General features: G+C 44.1%; 1 protein-coding gene across 2 annotated transcripts in view; it reads right to left on the reverse strand.

Annotated features, from left to right (window-relative positions):
• Positions 1–3,360, reverse strand: part of RBPJ (recombination signal binding protein for immunoglobulin kappa J region) — a 56,841-nt gene extending 53,481 nt beyond the window's left edge. Inside the window, exon 1 of one of the 2 annotated variants that reach the window (XM_071432589.1) lies at positions 3,296–3,360. In XM_071432589.1, the coding sequence (XP_071288690.1) occupies positions 3,296–3,315 (20 nt within the window). In that variant the 5' untranslated portion in view covers positions 3,316–3,360. Of the gene's footprint in view, positions 1–2,963; positions 3,092–3,295 lie in introns of those variants that run through there. The other variant, XM_071432593.1, reaches the window with a different exon arrangement.
• Between the last annotated feature and the right edge of the window lie 13,670 nt (positions 3,361–17,030).

Here is a 17,030-nt window from a genome sequence, read left to right on the forward strand (position 1 = left end):
ATGGAACTTGAATAGCTTGTTACTTAGAAAAGTGACTAAAACAATTTTCTACTGTACAGTGCCTATGGAAAACCAGCATCATACCAGCAATAAGCCTACTCAAAGTATTTTTGTCTTTTCCAAGGCTTCTCAACATGTTTGAAAAATAATCCAAATGCTATACTGTATACTGCTATTACAGACGTTTTAACTGGTAATCAAGTACTTAAGACAATGTCTACTATTTATGATTTCCATCTGTTATTTCTGAGTTGGATTCCAGTATTTTAAAGATCAGGTTGTCCCAAGCTCCTAAGAAGACACCATTGCCTACTTTATGTCACTGTAAAATTACAAAAAAAAATTAAAAAAAATTACAAAATTAAGTTCAAGAGATTTTCTCTGTCATACAGCTTTATTAGACCTAGCAGAGCAATTTGGATGCCTACAGGTATTTTTGCAATATAACAGTTATTTAGAAACAAGCGGTTTGCACTCAAAATATAATTAAAGAAGCATTTTCATTAATTTTGTAATCTTAAAAAGATATTTCCCTACATTGTTCACAACCAAAACCAAAAATACTCCACAAAACCCCAAAAATACTATCCTATAATCCCAGCCATAAATTATCCACTTCTTTTAAACAGTAGTTTGAATAGTAATTCCTTCTAAGTTACTTGTCTGATGCTGCTGTTTGCTCTCTCCCTGTATCTGGTTCTGACACTGTGCAGTTTAGCTTGTCACACTGTACACACGCACGAGTTTAATCAAAACGCTCCTTGTGAGGCAGCAGCACGAGGGTGCCACATGCTGCCAACAACAAAGCAGAACAAACTCTGACTGCCCCCCAAAACTGCTGCAGGAAATTCCTACTATTCCATCCCAACACTGCATAAACTTATGCACCAAAACTTAAGCTTAGGCATATAGTTTTCACAGGAAAAAAAAACCAAAAAACACCTTTCTCATTCAGGTAACACTGACCGCAAAAGAACCATGTGCCCATGTGATGCCCATTCAAACACAATGCAGGATTTGCATATTACATTCTTTAGCTATTGCTTTTTAATTTCAAACACTTTTTTCCCCTGTCCAAGTAAGTTTTTACAGAAGAACCCAGAAAGAAAACACCTTATACTAACCGTTTGGAAAAAAAAAAAAAAAAAATCAATCGGCTACTGGTGAATCATCATTTTTTAATCCTAATACACAAAGACAACTCAGCATCAGAGCCATACTCCAATAACAGGTCATTTAATAAAAAAAAAATTAAAAATTAGGCTCCTTGATGCAATATAACTACAACATTAACAAAAGTTAGCATATTTCATTTTACCTACACTGGAAGTATTTAACAATAAGAAAACAAAATTATTTTTCCAGATAATTATTTGACTTATAGGTTTAAACAATAAATGTAGCAGAAAATCCTAAACTACAAACAACTATTTCAGTCTTGTTAAAATGGTATTTTTTCTACTGCTCTGATTATTTGATCACTGTTTTTAAAATAATCTACAGTTGTTTTGTCAACATTTTAACAGACATCTGAAAAGGATAAAACTAATGTCCCAAACACGACAACACTTCTGACAATCCTGTAATAATCAATAAACAAAAGGAAATGGAACCCAAATATTCAGATGAGTAAACTAATAGAAATGTGGAAAAACTTAACTGCTAACTGGAGCACAGGCTAACTTTATAGTAAACTTTAAAAGCATTTCTTCCCTTCTTTCAAGTCCAACCTCTAAACTAGTACACTCCAGGAATCATAACAAACAAGATTAGCTTCCCTAAAGAACATTTAATTGGGAAATTGTATATCAGCCACAAGATACCTTCATCAGGACTGAAATCAAGCAAAAGCTTCAACTTATTTTTTCACAAACAAGAGTGAGGAATTGGAAACACTATTGCAGCTAATCAAAACAACAAAATACCATAATGCTACCTTCTCCACGAGAACAAAAGCATCAACCACCAACTCCACCCCACCCCCAAGCAGGCTGTTGCTCTCTAACCACAGAGCCAATGCTGTAGACAATGTAATCCCACAGGGAAGACAGAAGGTCACAGACACACTGTGAAATCTTAAAATAAGGTCTACGTTTTAGAAAGACCTAGAAATACTTCAACAAGACAAAATTTCATTTGGAACAAACAGGTGGAGTACAGAATCAGCCTGTTCTTCTCCTGACTGTCTCTTCCCTCAACACATAGAGGGAGGTCACGCTTGCTCCACGTAGTCCAAAATTAAGGATCCGGCACTTGAAATAAGCAGCAGCAATCAAGATGTAGCAAGGATGGCAACGTGCAATGTGACACTGCAGGTGTGATTGCGTACTGTATACCAGCAGTGGGTCTGTTATTATTCATCAGCTGTAGGTGGCTAAGAGGGTGTCACTTATTACAGTGACACATGCTGCAGCTGGCTAGCCATGATTAAGTATTACCCAGTGTGGTTGAAAGGGATGGAGACTACCATTCATTATGATCCAGCGTGGCTTACTGGCGTAGGGAGGCTGCTACCCTTCCCTGCACCGCAGCATTTGAAGGAAGGCAGCTAAAACTCAACAAAGCCCTGGGGATGGTGTGCAGAGAGGAGAGAAAGGGAGCCTCGGCCGCCCAGCCTGACGGAGCGGGTGTCCTGCTAGCAGGGGCGGAGAGCCGCCCGCGCTCGGCGCGCCCGGGAGCGCTCCGCCGCCAAGTGACAGCGCCGGGCCGGGCCCCGCCGTGCGAGGGGCGCTGGGGGCCCGCGCTCAACTTCCAACCACAGCAGCAAAAGCCTTTGTCCGAGCGCTCCCCGTCCGTAGCCGGGGGAGCCTGGGGGACCCCCGCCTACGGCGGGACGAACCGGGGCGACCGACAAGGGAGAAGAGCCCGTGGCAGCCCCAGGTCCCCTCCCAGCTGGGCTCCGCCGCTCCCCTGGGAGCCCTCAGAGCGGGACCCGCTCCGAAGCAGCCGAGATGAGCACTGACCCTGCACGGAGTCCCGACCGGCGTGTCCGTGCGGGAGAGAAGGAAAGCAAAGTGAGCGCCCAGACCTGCCGGGACTCCCGCGCCGCGGGCCGGCCGGAGAGCGCGGCCGCTGCCGGGCCGGCACCCGGGGCGCCTCCTCCGTGCGCCCACCCGGCGGGACCCCAGCCCCACGAGGTTTGCGCCGCAGGGCCCGCCCGCGGGCCGTCCGGAGGGGAGTCCCCCGTGCCCTCGAGCGGCGGCCGAGGAGCGAGCGGGCGGGCGCGGCGCGGCCTCGCCCAGGCAGCCCCGGGCGGCGGCGGCTCCAGCGGGCGCCGCGAACGCCCCGCACTCACCCTGTCACAACAGGCGCCATCTTCCACAAACTCTCGCCAAAACTCCTACTCTCGCGAGAGCGCCCCCCTCCCCGCGGCCCGGAGCGCGCGTGCGCGGGCCCGCGAGACACGCGCGGGGCGGGGGGGGGCGGTGCGCCCCGCCCACTCAGCGCCCGGGCTTCTCCCCACAGACACAACAGCCCGGGCGTGGGAACCGCGCCGCTCTCGCGAGAGCCCGGCGCCTGCCGGCATGCGGAGAGCCGCGCAAGCCTCGCGAGAGCGGAGCGCGCTCAGGGGAAGCCGAGGGATTCCCTCTGCCCGCTCGCGCGTCCCGCCCCCGCCGGCGCGAGGAGGGGCGGAGGGGGAGGAACCATTCGGGGCGCGGAGGGAGGGGCGGGGCGCGGAGGGAGGGATCGCCCACGGCCGCCGCCGCCTCCGCCCAGTACCCCCGCGGGGAGCGCGCGTGGGGCCGCCCGCCTCGTGCTGCCCGCGGGCCCGGCACGTGCGCGGCCCCGAGACCCCGCGGCGGTGCTGGGGCTGAGGCACCATTGGTGCTGAGGGGCCGTGGGAGCTGGGGACCGGGACAGGGCGGAGAGAACTGTGTGTCAGACGTGAATAAAAAGAGCAGGAGGCTGGGATGTGGAGGCACGGCCCTTAGGAAGACCTCCTGGGTTCCTTACGTGGAATTGTTAGCAGAAATTTTTTTTAGAAGTGGGTTTTACATTAAAAGCCCTGTTTCATAATTTTGTTTTCATGTGCAGCTGAAGTGCGTAAGATACGTTTGTTTAGCAAACAGAACCAGGGGAGTCTGGCAGGGTCCCAGGCAGCCGAGCGGGCCCTGTGGCCACAGGCGGCCGCGGTGTCTCAACACGGAGCTGCCGCCGTGTGCTCCGGCGTTTTGATACGGCACAAAAAGAAAACCCCAATTTTGGATTCATGTAACGATATTACCTCTTCAGGGTGCGGGTCTGTTTGTCCATTAGGAGACCAAATTTGAAAACTAATCCTTTACATCAAGACTTCTGTCCGTTTCAACTTCCTCTGTGTTTAGTATAACATCAGTCTAACTTCGGGACACATGCTACATTGATTTAGAGATTGCTGAGATTCCAAAGCCCACATCTTTTTTATTATGTTAGCTCTGTACCTCTGCTGTCTTCGAAATTACGGGAAAAAATAGCATTTCAGTAATCCCATGAATAAGATTTCAGATTTCTCGCCCACATACACACTTCACTGCTTATGCTAATTCAATGAATAATGTCTCAGATAAGTAAAATCACGTTTGGAGAGATTCCTTGGTGACAGAGTTTTCTGTACGAGTCACTGTACAAACAGCTGTTGTCTCCTGTCATTATGGGACTTTCCCCATCATGATTTCCCCCTCCTCATTAGATACAGGAGGCCTTTGATTGGCTCCCTTGAACGCACAGTTCTCGGCAAAAGCACAATGCATACTGGAAATCCTCCGTATTGTTTGCAAAGAGCAACTCATAATCCCTTTGGAAATCTCTTCCTAAAAACATCTCTCTCTTTTTTTTTTCTCTCAAGGCTAAAGAATGATCTCAGCTCATGCTAACTCCATTCCATTAAGAATAGTTTCTGGATGTTTGCCATGGACTGTCTCTAGATGGTTATTTTATGGGGCCCCTCTTTTAGTGTGTTTTGAATCAAACTGGAAAATCTAAAAATATAGCACACTCTTCAGTGTCTGACCTCTTTTAATAATTTACAATTAAGGCACTTTGATTAATAACCAGATTAATTGGATACTGGAGCAGGTATATTATTTTGAAGAATTAATAATCATAGAAACCATTGTAGTCCTTTCCATCACTGACAGCAGTACATTATAAAACAAATAACCATTGATTTTGTTTTCTTAAATTATAAATGATCTGCAGTTCAAAAGGCCAGGAATACTATTCAAATCAAAAACAATAGCTTGAACTTCATGTGAATAGCTGATGGAAAAAAAGATAGTAAGCCTAAAGGGGTTTTTTTAATATTGTTTATGCATTGAATTTTCTTCTTGCTGCTAAAAGTTTGTATTTCACATAGAGTGTGAACAATTCTTATTGACTTTATTGGAAACTGAAAGCATCCACTACCTCAGGGAACTAGACCTCACCTTCTGGCCTGTAATGAATATAAGCATTTCCAGAGCTGAGGTAGAAAAATTTAAATACCAGGTTTGCACCATTTAAATTTTTGTGTTTGCTATGCAAATCAGTAGTTTGACTTTTTGATTTAAGCTCAGCTGAGGTTGTCAAAAGGGTTCTGAATCAGGCCTGTCATTTCAGAGACAATTTGGAGAATCACAGCTGGAGGCATCTTTGAAGGATGTGATTTCCACAGGTGTTGGGCCTCACCTGTGTTCCAAGCAGATGCCCTGCCAGGTGACTCCAGCTGGATGCTCAAAATCATTGGTGACCTTTGAAAATGGAAGGCTGTTCATGCAGGAAATCCAGTTTACTCTCACCTGTCAGCTGGGGGACAGGACCACCTGGAACTTGGATTCACCAGCATGTGTGTATGTGGACAGAGCCACTTGGCAGTGCTTAGTGGATCTCAGCAGCTTCATCTTGGGAATCCATAGGGTTCCCCTGTCCTCTCAGTCTTGCTTTGTGTGGAAAGAGGAGGAAAGACAAGGAGCCTGGCACCAGCCCATGGAATCTTCAGGCCTCAGGCCCTCTGTGTTGGCAGGGAGGAGGTCTTTTGGCCTGGAGAATTGTCCCACCAATGGTACTGCAGGACAGGAGCTGCTGGCCAGCACTGCTCAAGCAGCCCAGCTTTGGAGGAGGAGGGCAGGCATGAGCAGGGAGCATGAGATGCAAGCTGTGATAACCAGGCCAAAGATTTCAACAGCTTGTTTGACCAGTCCAGACCAAACTTTCTCCAGCTCAGCCTTGGCTCTGGGTTTCCCCTAAGCCCATTCCTTTGGGCACAGCACTAGCTAATTAATATGCTTCTCATTTGGCAATTGCTTCCCACCTCGCCGGTTTGGAGGAAGATGAGAAAACATGCACACTTTCATGTAGAAGCAATCCCAAGTTTCTTATGTGTTTGGCACAAGCATATGAGAGAGGGGCAATGGGACAAGAGTCTCCGTCTCAGATCAGCCTGTCTTACAAAAAACCATCTCACAGTGTGTCCTGTAAAATCCCAGCTATTTTAAAACTCACTGACCTTAAAAAGCATTGTAGGTAGTGAGAACTGCAGTTATCTGGATCTTCATTATAAGGAGCAGGTTTATCTTGAGATGTTGCAGTTTGTAGGTGGTGTAAATCACACATTCTAGTGGTAGGTACTGTGATACAGCCCTGCTGGGATTTCATAAGCACAGGATGTACAGTGTGGTTCAATCGCGTGTCTAGGAAAGCAAATCAACAGGCAGCTGCCCACAGAACATCTCTTAGATCTGAGCTGTGGTGCAGGTGCCAACAAAAGTTACCACTTAAGCTGTTAGCCAGCCTGCTCAGTGTCAGAAGTGTCTGCTCCTTGAAATGGATGCTGATGTTCAACACAGCTCAGAGAATTTGCAACATTGTCTTAAGGATGACAAGGAGAAAGAATAGGCTAGTTAGCAGTCTGCAGCAGGAGCATTGTTAAATAGCTTTTGCTTGTGTGTCATAGTCTGAAAGAGGACGGTAGAGCAAAGAAAAAATCTGAATCTGTGTCGTAATGCGGGCTCAGGTAAAAGTATACCTTGGTCTGGGTGTCCCCAGAGGCTACAGTCAGGCTTGGGCCTTGCTATGGTGTTGCCTTGAAAGCAAGTACAGTCCCTTACCAGAGTGTTCTTTTAATGTAAAGGCAAGAAGCAAGGAGTGTAGGAAACATTAGAAAGGAAGAGGGGGAGGGAAGATGAGGTTAACAGTAATAACATCATATGGTTATATAGGTTAACAGTGTGAACAGCTTGATGACTGACTTCTATAACCTCTTATTTTTAAATAGTTTTCTAAAATAGCCTGCTAAGATGCTTTGCATTGTATTAAATTTTGTTCCTCACTTTATCCCAGAATAGTATCTTCACTTATTTTCCATTGGGTGAAATGTTTTGTCAATTTGCATGTAAACTACCCTGTATCCCTCCTTGGTTTTACTGGGCTCTTCAAAGAGTGCAGCCCTCTCACACAGCATTCCTGTGTGCTTGTGCCTGTCTACTAGGTAAGTGTGCCACCAGTTATTCCCTTAGCCCTGCCTCCCATACACAGCCCTCTGCACTGGTGGCTGGTGCCATCATCATCTTCAGGGTGCCCCTGCAGGTACCACCAGACCTCAGTGAATCATCCATCCCAGGAGGCTGAAATGCCCTGGGGGCTGGCAGAGCCTGCCTGCCACACACCGGGTACTGCCAGCCCCTGCACCCCAGCATTCACAGGCAGGGTACTGCCAGCCCCTGCACCCCAGCATTCACAGGCAGGGTAGTGCCAGCCCCTGCAATCCAACACTCACAGGCAGGGTACTGCCAGCCCCTGCACCCCAGCATTCACAGGCAGGGTACTGCCAGCCCCTGCACCCAACATTCACAGGCAGGGTACTGCCAGCCCCTGCACCCCAGCATTCACAGGCAGGGTACTGCCAGCCCCTGCACCCCAGCATTCACAGGCAGGGTACTGCCAGCCCCTGCACCCAACATTCACAGGCAGGGTACTGCCAGCCCCTGCACCCCAGCATTCACAGGCAGGGTAGTGCCAGCCCCTGCAATCCAACACTCACAGGCAGGGTACTGCCAGCCCCTGCAATCCAACACTCACAGGCAGGGTACTGCCAGCCCCTGCACCCCAACATTCACAGGCAGGGTAGTGCCAGCCCCTGCACCCAGCATTCACAGCAGCAGCAGAGCAGGGGTTCCCTGGGTGCTGCCTTGGTGCTGCCAGCAGCTTGGTGCTGTGCTGCCCTGACCTTCTGCCATGGCTAAAGTGTGCATGTACCAAACCAGCTCTAAGATTAAACCACAGGCTGCAGGATTACAAAGTCATTCATTACAAGGAGTACAGCAGGATAAACTGTAAACATTTCCAAGTTTCCAAAACGTACAGGAGAAGATACAGCTTCTTTTTAGTCTTTCTGATCTCTGTAGGACTGACTGTGAGCTGAAGACACCTAAGGAAGTTATTTGCATCCTCTTGAAATCAAGAAAATGGGGAAGATTGAACTAGTTGATTAGACTGTGAATTATTACAAATAATTAACAAAATAAAAGGAAGATTTAAAGATTATATGACTCCAGATGTTTTATTGATTTTATTCATATATAAATACAAATAGATTTTGCAATATTCTGAATTGGTGTGAATACAGATGTTTTTTGCAGGAAAACATTTTGATCAGAGGTGCTGTTGCAGTTCTGTTGTTTTCCTGATATGTATCAATTCACATCTACACTCAACCCCAAGTCTGTAATTTAGTGACTGAGTTAGAGCTGATTTTTTCAGCTAGTCTGGTCTCTCATTCATTAGGTTCTTTGAGAAAATATATGCTGACAGACTTCACCTCTATCTGTAAGTAAAATGTGTTTTTTAAAAACAAAGAATGAAAACTCATTTGATTCTACAAAACACAAGAGAATTACACACTCTTAATTATACACATTTTTCTTACTTACAGGGAATATGTAACAGAACAATGCTTAAGGAAATTTCAGAGTAACTATAACAAGGTGCAAAAAAAGAACTCATCAGCCTACTATAAAAGAAAACCACAAACTACACATGACCTCTTGATAAAACTATTACTAAAAACCCATTTGCCATAGTAAACCATCCCATTTTACTATGTATTAGGAAAGGCCTTGTCCCAGTGACACACACTATGTCAGAGGAGGAAATATGGACAGAAATCCTTAACCTGTAATTCTACATGCAAATATGTGCACACAGGAATTCTTTCTATAGAGAGAGGAGTTACGTAATTAATTGATTCACAGGTGTAAAGCTGGATACCATATAAATGCTCTCTGAAGAATTTAGTGACATTTAGGTAAACCTCATTCTTGTCCTATATAGAGTGGTTAAACTAATTTTGTGTTTAGTAGCTTACAGACTGCCCATGTCTATTGTCTATAAAGATAATACTTGTTTTGGGGCTATTTATTTAAATCATTTAGGAAGTTATATAATCTTGAAACAGAAGATAGTCTAAAGGCATCACCAAAGAACATGTAATCCTAAAAAATATTTAACTTGTAATACTGCCATGTTGATATCTATTTGGGTTACAAAAGTTCTAGTTGTTGTGGACTTAGTCTAGCTTTCATTCTGCTATCATTTTGCTGTTCCACAGACCATTTTCCATAATCCTCCTGAAAACAGACAGACTATTTTTAGCCAGAACTATTGAAAATAAATTCCATAAAAATTGCCTGAGAATAGTGCTCAGATCCAGAGTGGCTGATACCTTTTGAATTTTTTCCTCTTAGGGAATTACACATGACCTTTTAATGCTAAAGTTCATTAGTGCTTGGATATCATATTGATGAACTTCATATAAATGAATGGATGAACAGATAAGTCACAACTAAGGTAATGATTTTACAGCTATTATGGAGGTAGCTGAAGACGTGTCATGGATGATAATTACTTAAAGAATTTCTCTATCATTTTATTTACTGTCATTCTTGGTTCAGGATTCACTCTCTCTTCTTTAATCTTAACAAGTGGTGTTTCATTTTTAATGTTCCAGACAGCCATATCTTTTTCTAGAAATGCAGATATCCAGACATTCTTATTACTTACGGTTTCATTATCAGTTTGTTTTTCTCCTCATTACTGGCACTGACCTTGCCAAAACTAAGCACATGCATAATTTTACTAGTGCAATTAGACTCATTAAAGCTAATGGGATTAGTCAAGAAAGTAAACCTACTTCTGTTCAAGTGTTTGTTGTTTGAGGTAGTGCTGCTAGAATCAAGATGAGGAAAGTCTGGAAGGAATTCAGACTGAACAATAATTTTCATTAAATGTCATACAAAGAGAAATTCAAAGATATTTCTCTTGACCCAACCCTGATGTGTGATCAACCCAAGGTGGTTTTACACTGGGAGCAAGCAGGGATTTCCTGACATTGCTTTTTCTTCAAAAGATGGGGGCTTGTCAAGAATTAAACTGGTCTCAGCAAACTTTACAAGGTCATTTCTCAAGTCTGGGATGAAATATTTAAATTAAAGATAATTAGACATCTCAGCCACCAGCCCAGCAACAGAGGCTGAGTGTAACCTGATAGCAGTGTTGTGATGCTGTGCCCTGGGAGACTCTGGTCCCCCCCAGGAATATTTCATTAATGTGGGGAGATTGAGAGAGGCAAACCCAGAAATTGTTTCCTCTTTCTGCACAGAAATAGGGAGATAGCACTGAATTAAACAACATTTCCTCTTGCAGAGGAATGGTCTCACAGTTAGAACATGGGCTTATAGCTTGGAGGTCTTGTGTATAAAATCCTCAAAAGGTGTTTATGTCAGTATAAAGTGGGGAAAAGCTAAAGGATTTCTTTGCTATTACTTCTACCCTACCTTTGTTCCTCATTTTGGGTGCTCCAAGTCTGCTGATTTTTGACTTGCCAGCTGAAAGCCTCCCAGAAGCATGATAGCAGCAAGAAATACAACGTATAGAGTGCACCTGGTTTTCAGCCCTTTTCTTTGAGAGCCATCTCTGCTAGGGCTGAGAGGGGAGGAGCATGGAGCAGTTGCTCCATCCATCCCAGGGAACTTCCCTTCTGGACTGTCAGGACAACTTTATGGAGACTGGTAGCACAGGCCAGACATAAAGTGGGTGATTATTAACTCCATCATGCTATAATTTGTCATTTCTGACCTCTGATGAGCTGCCTCATATACAGTGAGTTATAAAAAAATCTGGCCTCTTACAGAATCAAATGCAAACTGCTCTGATATAATTTCAAAGCAGCAAATCTCCCATGGCCTTGGAGAAAACATCACTTGTGGGCTTTCACCCATTTTATACCTTCCTTTCAAAACAAACACTTATTCTGGTCTCTGATAAATACAAATGACAAAATTTATTTAAGCTGCAGACACACTATTTGTAATCTAAAAGTTAAAATTCTTAGTTAATACTGACTCCTATACCCTGTCTTTTTCTGTGCAGAGGTAAAAAACCAGCAAGTCCATCACTGTGAAGTCTAATATCAGGGATGGTACATATATTTAATATTACTCACTTTTCTCTAGGAAAGCAACTGATCTACGCCCCGATGCTCACAATTTTATTAACATTGGAAAGAGCCATGTGGTGTTTATATAGTGTTTAAGCTCCATGAAGTGCCAGAGCCCAAGGTTTGTGATTACTGTCGGAGGAGGAGGGCTGGAGTGACAGTTAGGGGTGCGCCGGTCCCTACTGTATATACAGCTGTTGCTGCGCAGGGGAGGGAAATGCAGGGTCTGGCTGTCTGTTCCAAACAAAAAGAAATGGCACATGCTATTACTTCCAGATCATTGCAGTCCCTGCACCACCATCTGCTGGGGGTCAGAGCAGTTGTCCGGGTCGGCGTCAGTCATGCACAAACTCAATGCCTTCCATGGAGCTGTGCCCAGCAGTACATATTTACAAGAACAATAAAGCAAACCTGCTCCTTGGACACAGGCACCACAATGCTCCATCACATTGGGAACAAAGAGGCACAACGAAAGTTGATATGCATTACAAAGGAGGTTCTCGGGGATCACAGCTTTGTGATTTCAGGCCGTAACACAAATTGAAGGGAAGAAAAACTGTCACCAATAAGCCCAGACCTAGTGATCATTGTATTTGTAATTGACGCAGCATTGCTGAAAGGGTGCCTGGGTCTCTGTGTTTCCTCTCTTCCTATTGTTAAAGTCTTCTGTAGAAAACAGTTAAATGGGAAAAGCTTTGATGGTAAATATTGAAAACTTGGATATGTTATTCTGTAACAGCAGCAAGATAATCTCTGCCACTTACCCCAGCTTGTCCATGCAGATCTCTTTTTCTGGGGCTTATGACATGTGCTGGAGCGAGATGTGGAGAGCCCTGACTGACGTAAACTGAACAGTTCCTGGAAACCGGATGAGTACAACTGTGTCACTGTGATGTTGAAACCAAATGAGCAGTTTTAGCATCTCTTTGGCCTCACAACAGCTAGTGAGTAATTCATTTCTCCTGCTAAAAACGGCTGCTTCGCCACCACTGGAGTGACACATCAGGAGTTACTGTCGGGCCTGCAAACCTTTCACTTAGCGCTGCCCTGCATCCCTGGCTGAGCATACGCGTACAGGCGTGACACCCTTGGGGCCTACAGCTTGAGGTGTCTTAGCTGGCAGTACATTAAGGCATACAGATAAAAAGTACAGGCTTTCTTTTAGGTCTGGGCTAGCTTGCTGCAGAGCTACATCCAGTGTTTTGGTGCTGCATCAAAATGGAATGCTCAGTGCAGAGGCATCTGCATTTAGTGAGTTTATTAGTTTGGTCTCAGCATCAGCACTGTTAAAACAGGCAGCAGTGCCAGCATGGGGTGAGAGAAATAGGCAGCAGTTCTGGAAAGCTATGAAAAGGGCAGGTGGAGCTGCACCCAGAACATTTTTCAAGTGAGGCTCATTGCCAAATAACTAGAAACTATGCTGTGCTAGCAAAAACACATGAAGGACTGCTGTAGTTCCTGCCTCACATAGCTACAGTGTCTGTCACAGCACTACCACATACATAATCTTTGACATTTCATCTGATAATTAGTGGTTTTGGCACAAGTAAACACACTCTTGTTAGGTTCTATCCTCAGTTGCTTTTTTACTAAGCATCACTCATCATTTTTGCATAAAACCTCTCCAGTCCATGTAATGTTTGACAGCCTTCTTGGATGATTTGCCTGAAACACGATATGGAAGAGGAGACCTCCAGGTAGCTGCACACACATGTCTTCCAGGCTCCACCTTCCTGGCCTCACTGGCACCAGGACACCCCAGCTGCCGGAGCCGCAGAGCTGGTTCTGGAGCCTGCGAGGGCATGCAGAGCAGCCTTTGCTTGTTTCCTTGGAGAACCTCACCAGCTCAGTTACATATCTGTACTTGGAGGACACTTTCCCTGAGCCATTCCACACAGAGCTGAACTCCACAAGTTTGCACTGCAGCTAGGCAGGCTTTCAGCAGTGGGTCAGAACTGAAAGAAATAATTTTGTTTACCATCTGGTCCTGTGGAACTGCATTTGAAGTAAAAGTTGCCAAAGAGTAGTCAATGTATAGCTTAGATGCATTTACATAATAAAATGTATGCAAAGTGTAAATAATTTTGTATCTCTAATTTTGGGGAGGAAAAGGCAGGGGATGGGAAGCTGGCAGAGTGGCTCTTTGGATATTAGTAATAAAATGAAAGGACAGAAAGCCTTCAACCTGTAGGTAATTGATGTAATTAATTACTGAAAGTCATTTCCATTAATAGTCAAATGTAAGTGATTGCCCTGTATACCTACTCCACCATAGAGAGGCGCTACATTGTGGAAATCCTCTTGTTTCAGTGCCTGCTTGTACTCCTGCTGGAGGCTTTATTCTACCAGACAGGGACTAGATTAGTGTAGGGAATAGTCTGGGTTTCCCAGCCATCCTTCTGGACACAGTCCAGGCATTGAGGAACTTGTTGTAGTAGAAGGTGCCCCTGCCCATAACAACTAGATGGTCTTTAAGGTCCCTTTTAACCCAAACCATCCTAGGATACTGTGATATTCTTCACATAATGCCAGGGAAATTTAGAACTGGTCTCATGTATCCTGCAGATAAATAAGGGACTTCAGTATTCAGGAAGAACTTCACAGTTCTTGTGGTCACTAGCAAATGTAAACCACAAGAATAGATACATTCTGACTAATAAAATAAGTTTTCTGATAGAAATAAAGCTTTTACAGAATGAACAATCAACTCATTGGTACTCAAGCATACCAATCAACAGTACAACTCTGTTGGTACTCTTATTCTATGACATGTTACCTGTAAACCTTGCTCTCGTTGGTGGAATATTCCACCCTCTTCAGTCATATATGTCATACTTAAATGCTGCCCTGGATAAACCATAGTCTTAACTTCATGTTGTAAGTCTATCATTGCAGGAAAAAAGATTTCAGTTTATTTTTCTTAATTGCCTAGATGAAATGAATCCATACCGTGTCCAGCCCAGTGGGTATCCAGTTATGCATAAACCTTAGGAGTCTAATGTTGAAACCCTGCAGCATCCAGGGACTGAGTGGAAGCTTCTGTGTTTGGGTACTTAAGTGGGAGATGAGCTGTGGGGAAAATCTAGACCAGAATAATACTTTAACTTTTTATGTTGACTCTTTTATTTCATTAACATTACCCTTTATCTCTGAGGTTGTAGATATGCTTTTGTGAAGAGTAATTCTGCAAGTTACTACATCTCTGGGCAACATAAATTCAGCCCACATCAGGCACAGCGTGTTGAGTCACACAGCACAGAGAATATGTGCACACCATGGCTGTTCTTGCCAGCTTTATTCTTTACGCTGCATCAATGACAGATGTTGGAGAAGAAGTGATGTTTGATCAAACTCAGATTGCACAGAGGGAAGGTATGGCCTTTTTGAACAAATTTAATCTTTCACCTTCAGCTGTGCCAATTGAATACATTGCATCAAGAGACAGTGACATTTTTGATCTGGAATTAACTGTAGTAACTTTGGATTTACTGCCTGGTGGAGCCTTGGCCTGATTTTTACCCCCAGGCCACTTTATATGCTGTTTCTTAACATATCTTCCTTGAACTCATTTTCAAATCTGCTAACCTCTCTTCTTCCTACCTGTTCTCTGAATTCTGTCTGCAGTAATGTCTGCCAGCTTCTAATGCCTGATGGCCAGATAAATGACCATTAGGAAACAATGGATTAATAAAATACAATTAGGTATTTTATGAAAGCAATGTTTTAGTGATTTACAGCTGGCTTAGGGCATATATATGGTTAACATGGACTTTTGTTGCTTTTGTACTGCATCCCTTCTCACTGCTTACTCTGCCCGCTTACAGATTTATTTTAGCCCCTTGAATTTACCTAATTGAAGAAGTCTTTGCAGTTGTATTTCCTAAGCATCATGTAGGATGTTCCTCAAACATATTGGAGAGGCTTAAAACTTCATGAGGGAGAAAAAGCTTTTAATATTTAAATATGTTCCCATTGTTTGTGGTGTTTTGGCTTTGGGTTTTTTTTTGGTTATAGAAATCTTCTAAAAGGAATATTCAAAGGGTTGTCTTGCCTTAATAAACTTAGTAAACTTTTGACTTGTCCCTTATGTTGATTACAAATGCAGCTGTTATTACTCTGTTTTTACTTGCACATTTTAGGCCATTGCATTGTGTTAGTGATTGAGCAGCACTTCACTGAGCAATAGAACTGTGTTCGCTCAGCTTAAATACTGCTGCAAAAGTAGCACGAGAGAAAAATGTCTTTAAGATTCTACAGAAACTCTGGCTAAGCTGCAGTAGTGGACTGGAAAGAGATATGGCAGAGAGAGAGAAATCACAGAAATTACGGAAAAATTGGTAGAAAGGCAAAGGGAGAGACTTGCTTTGGGAAATAGAGAGAGGGGTGGCTGAGCAGACAGTGTCAAATTGCTCCCCATCTCTGTTCTGGCACTTGCAGATCTATTGAAAACAGGCCAAAAGGACATGCTGAATTTGTTACTCCCGTGTGCCAGCCTTTTCTGCAGCAGCAAGAGAAACCAATCAGTGCTGCTTCAAAAGCAGCTGGAAACTGAGAAATCCCTGGTCCCCTGCTGCCTGGCAAGCAGCAGCACAGGGTCTTCTCAGTTTCCAGCCACTACAGAGGCTTCATTGACAAAATGTGTGCAGCATTTGAAGGAGCACAATGTGACAATGAAAGAACCTGAGGGAAACAAAGCAAGGAAGGGGGAGAAAGGAAGAAAGGGGGGAGAATTAAATGGGAATGAGGGAGCAACTGAAGACAGGAGGACAAAAATCAAAAGAAAAATATGCTAATCACTGCAAAAGGGGCAATAAAAATAAATCATCCTTGTCATATTTGACACCCCTACACTGCTTTATCAAAGAGTATAGTTGTGATAGGAAAACTAGAGAAAAAGAGGTAAACTTTACTAATGCTTGCTTTCATTGCCTCTCTGAGATACAGGCGTGTTTAATTTATTCCCCTACTTTCACAAATACTGTTGTGAAGTACAGAGTGATTGGAAGATGCCAGATACCACACAGGGGTTCACATGGCACTGTGAATGGGATGGCTCCTACCCTCATCCTCTGTTTCTGAGAGAAGCAGAAAGATTTAAAGAGCCCTGTAAGTCAGGAGAATGGTGCCTTACTGTTGCTTAGAACAACCTGGAGAGAAAACAAAATGCTGCCCAAAATAAAGCAAGGCAGCTGGCTTGTTTTTCTCCTTTGCCTTGTACTTCATTGCTCTGGCTATGGAAATGTGTAGCAGAGTGGAACCCAGAATATCACCAAGAGCTCAGAGCAAAGCAGCATAATAGCTGGGTTTTATTTCTTTTACCTCTGTCTGCCTGGTCATAAGGTAGAACATCCAAGAGGGGTAGCAAGAGCTCAGGGGATATACCTGTGGTACATTAATCTCCCAGCTGTTCCCACTTATTCTGCTTGTTCAGGATGAAGGGAGATCTGGGAGTGCCAGAACCAAAGTTAGTTACAAAGCAATTATACTGGAAGGGACTTCCCAAATGTCTTCACATGACTCAGGGAGTTTTTAGTTCATGGGTCCAGCTCGAGCTCCTTCAAATTAAAATCCCCTGAAACAT

This window comes from Agelaius tricolor, unplaced genomic scaffold (assembly GCF_023055355.1).
Source record: "Agelaius tricolor isolate 1412-34295 unplaced genomic scaffold, bAgeTri1.0.p SCAF_8, whole genome shotgun sequence".
NCBI classification, from domain to species: domain Eukaryota; kingdom Metazoa; phylum Chordata; class Aves; order Passeriformes; family Icteridae; genus Agelaius; species Agelaius tricolor.